Source organism: Condylura cristata, unplaced genomic scaffold, assembly GCF_000260355.1.
Source record: "Condylura cristata isolate star-nosed mole 26May11 unplaced genomic scaffold, ConCri1.0 scaffold00045, whole genome shotgun sequence".
In the NCBI taxonomy this organism is placed as follows: Eukaryota; Metazoa; Chordata; class Mammalia; order Eulipotyphla; family Talpidae; genus Condylura; species Condylura cristata.
Genome location: NW_004567146.1, coordinates 3,431,631 through 3,443,590, shown reverse-complemented (window position 1 = coordinate 3,443,590; position 11,960 = coordinate 3,431,631). Strand labels below are relative to the sequence as shown.

The window sequence follows — 11,960 nt, the reverse complement described above, 5'->3', positions numbered from 1 at the left end:
AAAAAAAAAAATGCAAGAAACAATCTGAAAATCCTCTCCACACTAAGGTCCTATGATTCCTTAATCCAAGTAGAACAGACCAAATGCAACCATATCTTGTTATTTCTTAATATTTAAGGTAGGTACCCATTAGTAAAGATACATAACATTTGTCACTAGCTCTATATCTGACCTTAAAAAGTAGAGCTAAATTATCTCCAAAGGTATTTCCGTCTCTAAAATTCTTACTGCAAAGATAGTATGCTACAGAGACATAAGGATCTCATAAACATCACTCAGGATTCCTTCAACTATGCACAAACCATCCAGAAGTGCCTTCATTAATGAATTCTTCAGTTCTTCATTATCTGTGCACTTTAGGGTGTAAGTGCTTTCAGATGACATTTTATGCTAAAAGAGAATTTCTCTATTTTTGTTAGATCTAATTTGATGGAAAGAAGTTATGTTACATTAATAGCCATCTGAAATATGTCAGTAGAACTTAAAAGCCATAAATATGCATCATGTTTTTCATTATTTTGTCTTATAATAGTTGAGTACTTATTCACCTATCAGCAAAAATCAAAGGACAATCTCATTGACCCATGTGCCTTTTGTATATTCACCCCTTCGTTGCAGGGAGATTTTGATAGTAGATAAGCAATTGTTTAACAAATGGCTAACTTCTCAAATAGAAAGCATGAACAGGAAAGAGGCAGGAGATACAGTGGTTATAGTGTACTTCTCTTAGTTAACCAAGTACTGATAATGTTATTCACAAAGCTTCTGTCTGTCAGTGATGCGGGAGAGTCTGGTAAACATAGAGTGGAGAACAGGAAACTGCCTCTTCCAGATGGAGCTTTCACTTTGAGATAAAAATAAAGTTCCCTCTGCTATCTTCTAGTTGCCAGTTTTATACCTAGAAAACAATTTGCCAATTATTTGTCAAATCCAAATATGTTCAAATGCATGTGGAACACTTACCTTTTCAATAATTTCTCTCAGTTCCTATTCCTTCTTCCAAATTTGATGTCCTACCATTGGTTTCTAAGCTTCACACTTTCTGCTATAAATCTTCATATTGAAAAATTATGATCTAATATTGAGTTGTGTTTTTCCTGATGCCTCCACTAAATTTTGCAGTAGCAAGCATTCAAGTCCTACCCTGATGTAGTGAGGGCTCTGTTCTCCTTGTCCTCATCATGCAATTAAAAAGTCCTAAGACTCAGAAATATAAAGACTTCCATCCTAATTCCTGGAAGCTATCATAATTGGGGAAGTGAGAAATCTCCCTTTAGAGTTCTGAGGTCATTCTACTTTGGGAATAATTATGATTTACAAATTAATTTTACCAGGATGGAAAAGAAAGGAAGAAAGTTTTTTATGCCAACATGTTGGTGAATATGAAAGCAAAATTTATTGTCACTGACTTCTAGTCACAAATGTGTTTTTTTTTACTTCCACTTTTTTTTTTTTAACTTCAAAACAATCACACAATTTTACACATGAAAACCTTCAGGGTGTTTTTTCCCCCAATCACAAAGAACCCACTATTTCAGAAGACAGATTATTGCTAGAATTTTCAACTTATTTTACTACCTGTATAATGGGTACTAAACCACATCTGTTCTCACTTCAATATGAAGGATTTTCAAATCAAAGTGCTCTGTTTTTTTCTGCATGACAAATATTCTATTTATTCTCCCAAATATTTTGACTGTGTTCATTAATTTATATAAATTTCCAAAAGCTGTGATATAAACCTTCAAATAGTCATTTAGAAGAAATTGAATATAAGATTCTCTATCACATACACAATATTTCATAGTTTGACAATCTTGATTTTTCAGAATATAGGAAACAACTTGAAAGTCCTCTCAGTACTAATTTTCTTCCAATTCAAGAAAAGATGAAGTTCAAAATATTATGCCTCATTTATTATTAAGAATTCTGAAAGGTATCCATTAATAAAGATAAGTAACATTTGCCACTTACTCAGTGTATCACTGACCCTAGTAGATAGAACTAGATTATCACCATTGGCATTTCTCCAAAGTTTAAAAAATTAAAAATTAAAAAATAAAATATTTGTGTCATGAAATACTTGCATTATGTTACCAAATAACCAAGAGTCTATCTTCCCAATGCACATAACTGCCAAAACTATACCACCATTGTTTGGGAATGGAAATGGCTTTAATGCAAAGTTGACTACACTGGAGACAGAGGTGGGCAGGTTCAGACTTCTCTCCCCCGGGGCTGGAGGAATGGGCTTGTATCACATTTTCAAAAATGGGGCTAATGAAATAAGAGTTGAAGTTCATTTGACAAAGAATGACCTTGGGCATAGAAATGTAGATTTAGCAGGAAGCGATTGGGTAAAGCAGATAGGAAGACAAGTGCATAGTTGGCAGAAGATAACTGGTGATGGTGGAACCTTATCCATATATGGACTAGTGGTCAGATCCTTTAGATTATGTGTGCTTTATGGTGAGGAATGCACTGAGGTTGCTTGGTTTTAATTATTTGAGAAGCTAATTTCATGGGAAAAGTAAATCATACCTGGTTTTAGCAAAGGTGGTCACAAGTCATCATAGTTAAATGGACTTGCTAAAAAACAAGAACTGCCAGCTAAAAGAATGCAGACCTAGCTGTGGGTAGGTTTCAGCTTTTGGGAACCAGCTTCAATTTCAGTTACTAAATTATATTTTTATATGAGTATACATAAGATATAACATGTCAGCAGAAAAATAAGACTTATGATTGCTGTGTATTTTATAAACAAAAAAATGAATTCTTCTGAAAAAAAAGTTTTAAAATGCTTTAACTGTACAGATTTGATGCTCTTTCACAGATTTCAAAAACTTCAGTATAATCAGGGAGGATGTAATGAAACATGCTTTTGTTTCTTGTCAATGAGAGTCTTTTAGAATCATATTTCATATATTGAAAGCAGGATAAAACACAATATTCTTTAATATTTTAAAAGTTTATTTTCTTGGAGTATTCTTTATTTTGAATAATATTTGATTTCTCCCCTCAGTTTCAGTCCCCATATTTCTTCCACCACCTTAGTGTACCCATGAATCATTGCCATATGTTTCTTATGTTGTTCCCCTCAACATTTTGAAGTCTCTTCATCCTCCTCCCTTGCTGCATGCCTCAGATCTCTGATCATTTTGCTAGTTTTTCTATTTCCCTCCCCCTTTGTTTTGTTCCCCTATAGACCTCCCATCAGTGAAGCCATCCAGTATTTCTCTTTTTCCTTATAGTTTTCTTTGCTTAGTAGAATCTCTTCCAGCACTACCAATGTGATTGCAAATGGCATGAGTTTAGTCTTTTTTGATTGCTGAGTAGTATTCCATTGTGTATACACTTTCCTCAACCCCTCAATTCATAAGAGAAATTGAATGAGCTCTCTCTCCGATGCCAAGAATGAAAACACTAATTTTTCACTTTGCATGCCCTCTTAATCTTTTTGGATCATCTTTTCTGAATGTGTCCCTAAAAGAACCAACATCAATAAAAAGATTTATTTTTTAAACCTTGATAATTTCCTCTTTCCCCACCAGTTTTTGCTCTCTCCATAACATTTGCATACTACATATATTACTATATACATTATCATGTCATCTGAAACTGCTCTCCCAGTTTGGACTCCTTGTATGTCTTCCTTTTATGGAATTTCTCTAGTTAGGACTTCCAATATTATGTTGAAAAGCAGTAGTGAAAGTGGACATCTTTGTCTTGTTCCAGATCTTAGAGGGAAGGTTTTCAGTTTTCCACCATTAAGAATGATGTTATCAATTTATTTCTTGTCCAACAGGTAATGTTAAGAAGAAACCACTCAGTCCTCTCCCTTAATTTTTCATGATTGTTGGATTATCAAACTTATATCCACTTTATAGGCTAAACTGTATATCGGCCTTGCATGTATGTAATGATATGTTTTGGGAGCTTGATTATGGTAATCTGAATTTGTAAAACAATGTACCATATAATTAAAGAAACTCACCTCTGGCAAAAATAATAAGAAGAAGAAGTTAGCTGTAGGTTTGTCATATGTGGCTTTTGTTATGTTAAGGTATGTTCTTTTTATCCTGAGTATTTTGAGAGCCTTCATCATAAGTAGATGTTGGACTTTATCAAATGCTTTCTCAGCATGTATTGATATGGTCATGTGGTTTTTATTTTTATTTTTGTTGATGTGTTAATTGATTTTTGTATGTTGAACCATTCTTTTAAAAAAAAAGATTTATTTATTTATGCACACAGAACTGGGGTACAGGCCAGAGATGCGCAGGGTGATAGGATTTACCAGAGACAGAGTGGGGAGCAGAACAGGCAGATCGACGAAGTACACTGCTGAGGGGAGCAGCAGGCAGGTCAGGAGAGGTCTGCCACACCATGTGGTCACCTCCAGGGCAGGTGGGGATCGAAAACATGAGGAAGTGCCTTTAGCTTCTTAGTGCTGTGCTTTAACCTGCTGCACCACCAGGTTTTTTATGTTGAACCATTCTTATGTCCCACTTGGTCATGGTATATAACCCTATTGATGCATTGCTGGATTCAATTTACTAATATTTTATTGCAGATTTTGCACTCTTTGTTGTCTTTGGTATTAGTGTAATGTTGGCTTTGTAGTATTAGTAGTGTTCCTTTTTCTCAAATTTTTGAAAGAAGTTTTGTAAGATAGTCATTAGTTTGTCTTTCAACATTTGGTAAAACTCACTTGTAAAGCATTATATTCTTAACTCAAAAAGGAAGAGATATAAAGTGCTAAATTTTAAATGCCTTATTGTTTAAATAAGTATGAAATAAGCAATTTTATAAAGAAGTGCAAAACCTTATAAAAACAAGATGTTTATTGTCCATTAAATTGGCAAAGATGGCAAAGAAGAGCAAGAGGTGATTTTGAGACATTGACACAATGAAAAACTAGGTTTGTTTTGGTTTGATATCACCACTTCCTTTTTTCCCTATAATCCACATATGAGTGAAATATTTAGTACTCGTCTTTCTCCTCCTGAGTTTGTCATGTTTCTTTCAACTGGAACTTGTGTCTCATTGAGACATACTTGCCTAGGATTTCATGTTCATTAGCAGCAAACATGAAAACATCTTCTTGTAGCATGCTCTCAAGCTTAATTTTTCCCCCAGCTAGATAATTATAAATTATCTCTAATTAATGTTGGTTAGCTGTGTTAGGTTAGAATAAGTTTTGACTATTTTTCAAGTAGCTTAACAATTGACCAAGCACCAATGTTTTCTCTGCTATGCAATTATCATCCCTACTTATAAATCAAGTGATTGTCTGTGTTTATTGTTTGTTAACCCTAGTATGTTCTATTTATATGTTTGTTTCCTTCTAACAATACCACAAAAACTTACTATGCAGTCTTAGTTTTAGCAACTTTAATGTAAGAAGTCTTCATATTTGATAGTGTGTGTCTTTCTTCACAATTTCCTTAGCTATTCTCTTCTTTTGCATTTCCATATAAAATGATGAATCATGTCAGTTCTCTCTAGTTTGTAGGGGAATTTCATTGAATCATGAACCAATAGTGGAGAAAATTAGACAGTATTAAATATATTGGTTTTATTTTTTTCTTATTTTTTAGATTGTGTTATTTCTTACTGTGGTCACATTGGTTTACAGCATTGTATATGATGTAGAGATACAGGTGTACACCTCTTCAAACATATGTTACCACACCACACCCACCACCAATTCACCCACTATTCTCCACTTAGTGCATTAAGCTCCCTTATTTCCCTACGCCACACCCATCCAGTACCCTCAATTCCACAGTTAATTTCTGGGGCTTATTTTCATTTTATTTTGCCTGTCCTGTTGTTTTGTTTCTGATAGTCCACATATGAGATCTCTTTGTTTCATTTTTCTGTATCTCACAGGTGAGTGAAATCATCTGGTGTTTGTCTTTTGTCTTCTCAGTTATTTGGCTTAGCATTAACTCCTTCCAGTTCCATATGTGTGGTTACCTAAGACAAGGTTTTACTTTTTTTTATAACTGAGGAATATCTCATTGTGTAAATACACTGATTTGAATGGTTTATATTTATAATAGGTTATGATATAACATTTCTATTATAATATTTATAATAGCTAAAATATTTACAATATTTTATAATATTGAAGAGCTTATGATGATTCATGGACATGGTTTTTCCAAATAAATTTTTTTCTAATCCAAGATCTTATTTCTATATTTTGCCTCAAAAACTACATAGATATAGACTCTTCATGATATTTTATAGAATTAATGATAGCATGAAAGCCCAGAGTTGAGGATCATTGGATGTTGACTGCACAATAGCATATGTACTTTTGGTAAGACTAAGAGGAAATGGATACCATAATATGCTGTTACTGAGTGTATAAAATTGTGTAGCTCCTTAAAGGGTGATTTAATGGTGGATAGTTAGATTAAAAATGGACATATTATTGTATGTATTCTATGTGGAAAATATATGTACAAGAATACTCGATGCAATATTGCAAAATTTGCAGTTAAAAACCTAAATATTTGTAAATAAAGGATTAGATAAAGTAAAGGATACTGCAGAGCAATTAAAAAGAATGTGTCAGATCTATGACTGACCTGGAAAGATTTCCAAATATATTCGTGAGAAAACAAACAGAAAAAGAATATAGTTCCATTTAGAAGAAAAAAAAAAACATGAAAACTGATTTGTCTGTTTTATATAGATGATAGAATATGTAACTCCACAGAAAACATCTGTAAGGATACAGGTAAAAAAATTTCCAGTGATTTCTAAAAATGATTATGAGTATGGAAAGTAGATGCAGGACTTTTGCTTTATTATTTTATCGTGTTTGAATTTTTAACAAAGTGCCTGTGATAATTTAAGTATTAAATACTAGTAAATAACAGAAATTGAGTGACATCCCATAATTTAATCATAGTATGGACTTTCCTATACTTTGTTAATTTTTCTACTGGCTTCTTGGTCATTTGCTTATTGATTTGTAAGAGATTTTTATAAATTAAAATATTAGTTCCTATAAATAATACTGTTTTCACATACTTTTCCTTGACTTTATTTGTGATAGGCTTTAAAAAAGAACACCTTAATGTAGTCAGATTTATCACCTTTAAAAAAAAAATATTATCTTTGGCTTTCTTTTCATACTTACTGTAGTAGGTCATGGGACATATCTGATGATTAAAACCCAGTGGCGGGGGTAGGGGGGAGCATATGGGCCCACCCTGGTGGCGCAGTAGGTTAAAGTTCAGCACTGCAAGCTAGTCACAGCTGCTTCGGTGTGAATTCAATCCCCCATCCGGAGGTGACCACATGGCCCAGCAGACCGCTCCTACTCACCCACTGCTCCACTCAGCAGTGTGCTTTGTTTATCTGGCTGTTCTGCTCTCCACTCTGTCTCTGGTGAATCCTCTCACCGCCCCTGTACCTCTGGTCTGTACCCAGTTCTGCATGCATAAGTAAATAAATCTTTAAAAAACAAACCAACCAATGGACCTATTGTGAAGCAGGAATTAAAAAGTGGAAGACTGTATTGGCACTCCAAAGAATTAACCACATCACTTAGTTACTCTTTAATTCTAGTTTCCCTCCCGCTGCTGTCCTTCTCCTTTGCTCCACTTCCACCTTGTCCCCTGCCTTTCATCCACCTCCCTGAGGATGAGAATACTATCAGAGCAGAAATGTTTCAAGCTATCGTCATTACCTCTCTATTTTCACCAAGGCACAGTTTAATAATGGGAAAAATACACTACCAACAGTATCATGGTTACATTAATGTTTATTGTGCATTTACAGTGTTTTTGGCATTATATAAAAAGTAGGCAACTTGAAAAATACATTAACTTATTTGACACTGCACAATTAATATTGGCCAAGAGTCTTAAATTACCAGACACTGTCTATAACTCTAAATCTCAGCTTGCACAGGGACTTAGCTTGCAGAGTTAATATTCAGAGTTAATAGTCACTCACATATCTTATAGTATAATCAAAATAATGAATCCAGTGTGATGACAGTTGCAAGCTTTTCTATTTGCTATTAATCAAGTCTTTTTCCATTGTTAGAATGCATTCAATCTTTCTGTTATAAGGTCTTTTCCAAGATGCAAGTCGCAGGGAAAAGAGTAAAACTATTTTTATCTACCAAATAAAATAGTAATTGATGATTTTATCCTTTATTTTTAAATTTATCTGAGTTTATATTCCTTTTATGTTTTCTAAGAAATGTGAAAGAAAAGGTTTCGAATTCATCATATGTTGCAAAGAACTTCTGTCACTTTGCTTTAGGTACATATATAGTTGTATTTAGGTGCATATATAACTAATTTTTACTTTTAATTGAAATATTCGACACCTCCCAGAATTACAATTTCAAAGATACTTGCAATAGCCTATGAGTAATGAAGAATTCAACCTATGCTAACAACACCAAACCTCTAGAATGAGTATTGTAGTGAGTTGAAATGCACAACAATAATCTAAAAGAAAAATGTTATTGGAACATAGTAGCCAATAGGGAAAAGTGCAAATAACCAAATTATAAATAACCAAAATTCACTGTGAAGAAAAGATAAGCAGTTTCATATTAATGAAATGAAACACATGTTGTAAAATACAATTTATTTTCTACCATATCAATATATAAAAAGCTATGAATATGTTGAGTAAAGATATCAAAAACTCAAGATATAAAAATATTGTGTGTTCAAGTAAAAAAGTCACAAGTTTAGTAGCATGAAAAATATTTCATATATACTAGAATCTCTAAATTCTTTATAAAATGTTTCAAAGTATTAATTATTTTCAGAATTAGTATTTTAGAGTTACAAAAATTTTTTAAATAAGAATTGATTTTAAATATGCAAATTCACTTCATTTAAAATAAAACTACAATTTGACAATCCAGTAATACACATCATTAGCAAAAATAATTGGCAAGACACTGTGATCCGGTAGAGGCTTCTTCATTACTATTTGAGATGATGTTCCCTCTTGGTGGCCCTAGTTTTCCCAAGAGGTCACATGACGGTTTCTGAACTTTCTCATGGCTGATTTAAAATCTTCATTCCTCAGAGAGTAGACGATCGGGTTCAATAGTGGTGTAAAAATAGTGTAGAAAACAGAAATGAACTTATCCAGAGAAATTCTGCTGAAAGGCCATATATAGAAATAAATGCAAGGCCCAAAGAAAAGAATCACCACTGTGATGTGGGCAGTTAATGTGGAAAGTGCCTTGGAGGACCCACTGGAGGACCTGCGCCTGACAGTGATCAGAATGATGGCATAGGAAATTATTAAAGCCAGAAAACAGCTCGATGCTATCAGGCCACTGTTAGTTAGGGTTAAAATGTCCATCTCATAAGTACCCATGCAAGCCAGCTCTATCACCAGGGGAAGGTCACAAAAGAAGCTGTCTACTACATTGGGACCACAGAATGGCAGTCGCACTGTGAAAATTATGTGACTCGCAGAGTGAATAATACCCACAGCCCAAGCACTAATCACAAACATTATGCAGAGTTTCCGAGTCATAATTGTGCTGTAGTGCAAGGGTTTGCAGATGGCTATAAATCTGTCACATGCCATCGATACTAGCATCACCATCTCACTCCCAACAAAAGTGTGAAGAAAGAATATCTGGGTCATGCAGCCCACAAAGGAGATAGTCTTGCGTTCAACAAAAAAGTCCACCAGCATTTTGGGGGTGGCAAAGTTCGACTGGCAGATGTCAATGAAAGAAAGGTTGCTGAGCAGAAAGTACATTGGAGAGCTCAAACGGGAATCAGAGGAAATGATAATAATAATCATGATGTTACCCAGCACTGATGTCACATACACTATAGAGAAGATGGTAAACAAGAAAATCTGAAATTCCCAAGAATTAGACAGTCCCTGAAGCACAAACTCAGACACCACTGATTCGTTTGCGTGAGCCATGTTTCCAGCCTACGGTTACCTGAATATAAAAGTCAGGAAAATATTACAATAATTGGCACAATATCTGTTCAATGTACAAAAGAAATATGATAAACTTTCAATTAAAAGTCAATTTAATGAATCATATAAACAACAAATAGACCTATATTTAATAAGTGACTGCTCTGAAAGTGGCAAAAATATGAATAGAGAGGATTAGTTATGAAACTCTTTGTAATTAGGAAGATATACATGTTTAAAATAGAAATATAAGATATAATATCAAAGACTAGCAAATACAAACATACATTCATGTATTGAATATTTTCAAGATAACAGGTATTATGGTAATGTGTTATGGAGTAGACATCAAATTTAAAATTTTAATTGTTTGAAATTTGCTAGCAAAATTTAATGGAAAGGGGCTATTCAGGGATATAGCAATAACAATTTAGATTCAATGGCTAAAATATAAAGACATATTCGAAAGACATGAAATGACTGACTTGATTGGCAGAGAGAACAATCCAAAGAGCATTAACATTACGTTGGAAATGGCAAACAAAAGCAACTTGTGCAGACAATTAGCATTGAATAGAAGGCTAAGTGGTCTAGATTAAGATTCTTGAAATTGCACACCATAAAGAAATTCACCGTTTGCCAAATTATGGATAGAAGAGGCATCAGTGACATTCTCAGTTTCTGTGAAAATCTAGAACATTTCTTACATGCTTATTGCAAGTCAAAAATTGCTTTCTATCACAGAATACCATTTATTAATGTATTATCAATGAGTCCCAGTCTCTTCTGACTCTGCTTTTTTTCTCTATCTAAGCACCTGATATACCTGGATTTATCAAAATCTGCAACACCTTCAGAAATGGTTGCATAGGAAATATTCCATATCACTAAAGGTAGTGCATTTTAAAGACATAATATATTATTTTAAAAATTAATTAACATTTAAATTTCCTCTTTAATGATTTTTGACTTTGCTGAGCATGTTGGGCACCATATGACCACATTGTCCCAGAAGAACACACTATCCAACTACTAGTGATCTAGGAAACATTAGTGCTAGGTACCCCAAAATACATAATAGGTATTAATCATATACATCTTTTCATCTTTTACATCTCACACATCATATTATCTCTTAAAAATATTTTTGAAAAATATGAAATTTTGTGCAAATTTCATTTTTGCAATATCTAGAAAATAATAAGGTATGTCAAACTTCATTTTGTAAAATGAAGGAAACAACTTGTAATTCTCTCCACACTAATCCTTATGATTTCCTTATCCAAGTAAAACATACCACGCTCAGTCATATCTCATTTCTCCATAACATCTGCCACTAACTAGCTCTGTGTCTGACCTTAAAAGATAGAAATGGATTATCTCCAAGGGTATTTTCATCATTAAAATCAGTAGTACAAAGGCACCAGTGTTACAGAAGAAGTTCATAAACATCAGTCAGGATTCCTTCAACTATGCACAAACCATCCAGAAGCTTCTTCATTATTGAATCTTTCCCTTTTTCATTGACTGTGCACTTCAGGTGGAAGTGCTTTCAGCTCATATTTTAACTACAAGAGAATTTCCCTATTTTTTTCTGTAAGATCAAGTTTGATGGAGAGAAATCATAGCACACTTTATTTACAAATCAAATACTGACCCTATTATCTCTAGGCTGCTCTCTGTCAATGTGGTAGGAGAATCATACCAACATGGAAATGGAGAACAGGAATCTGCCTCTTCCAGATGGAGCTTCCACTTTGACTTCGCTAAGAATGAGTTCCCCTCTGCTATCTTCTAGTTGCTGATTTTGCACCTAGGAGACACCTTGCCTATTACATGTCAAGTCCAAGTAATACGTTCAAAGTACTTACCCTTTCAATAATTTCTCTCAGTTCCTCCTTTTTTTTTTTTCTAAATTTGGTATCTCATTCTTTGTTGCTAAGCCTCACACTGAAAATATTTGCACTCTACTTGAACCATGGCTAATCTGTGCAATAACATGCATTCAGGTTCTG

General features: G+C 33.8%; 1 protein-coding gene across 1 annotated transcript; it reads right to left on the bottom strand.

Moving 5' to 3' along the window:
* Nucleotides 1–9,009: 9,009 nt before the first annotated feature.
* Nucleotides 9,010–9,945, bottom strand: LOC101636326 (olfactory receptor 4K1-like). Its single transcript, XM_004694701.1, has one exon. The coding sequence runs from the start codon at nt 9,943–9,945 to the stop codon at nt 9,010–9,012; it is 936 nt and encodes a 311-aa protein (XP_004694758.1).
* Between the last annotated feature and the right edge of the window lie 2,015 nt (nt 9,946–11,960).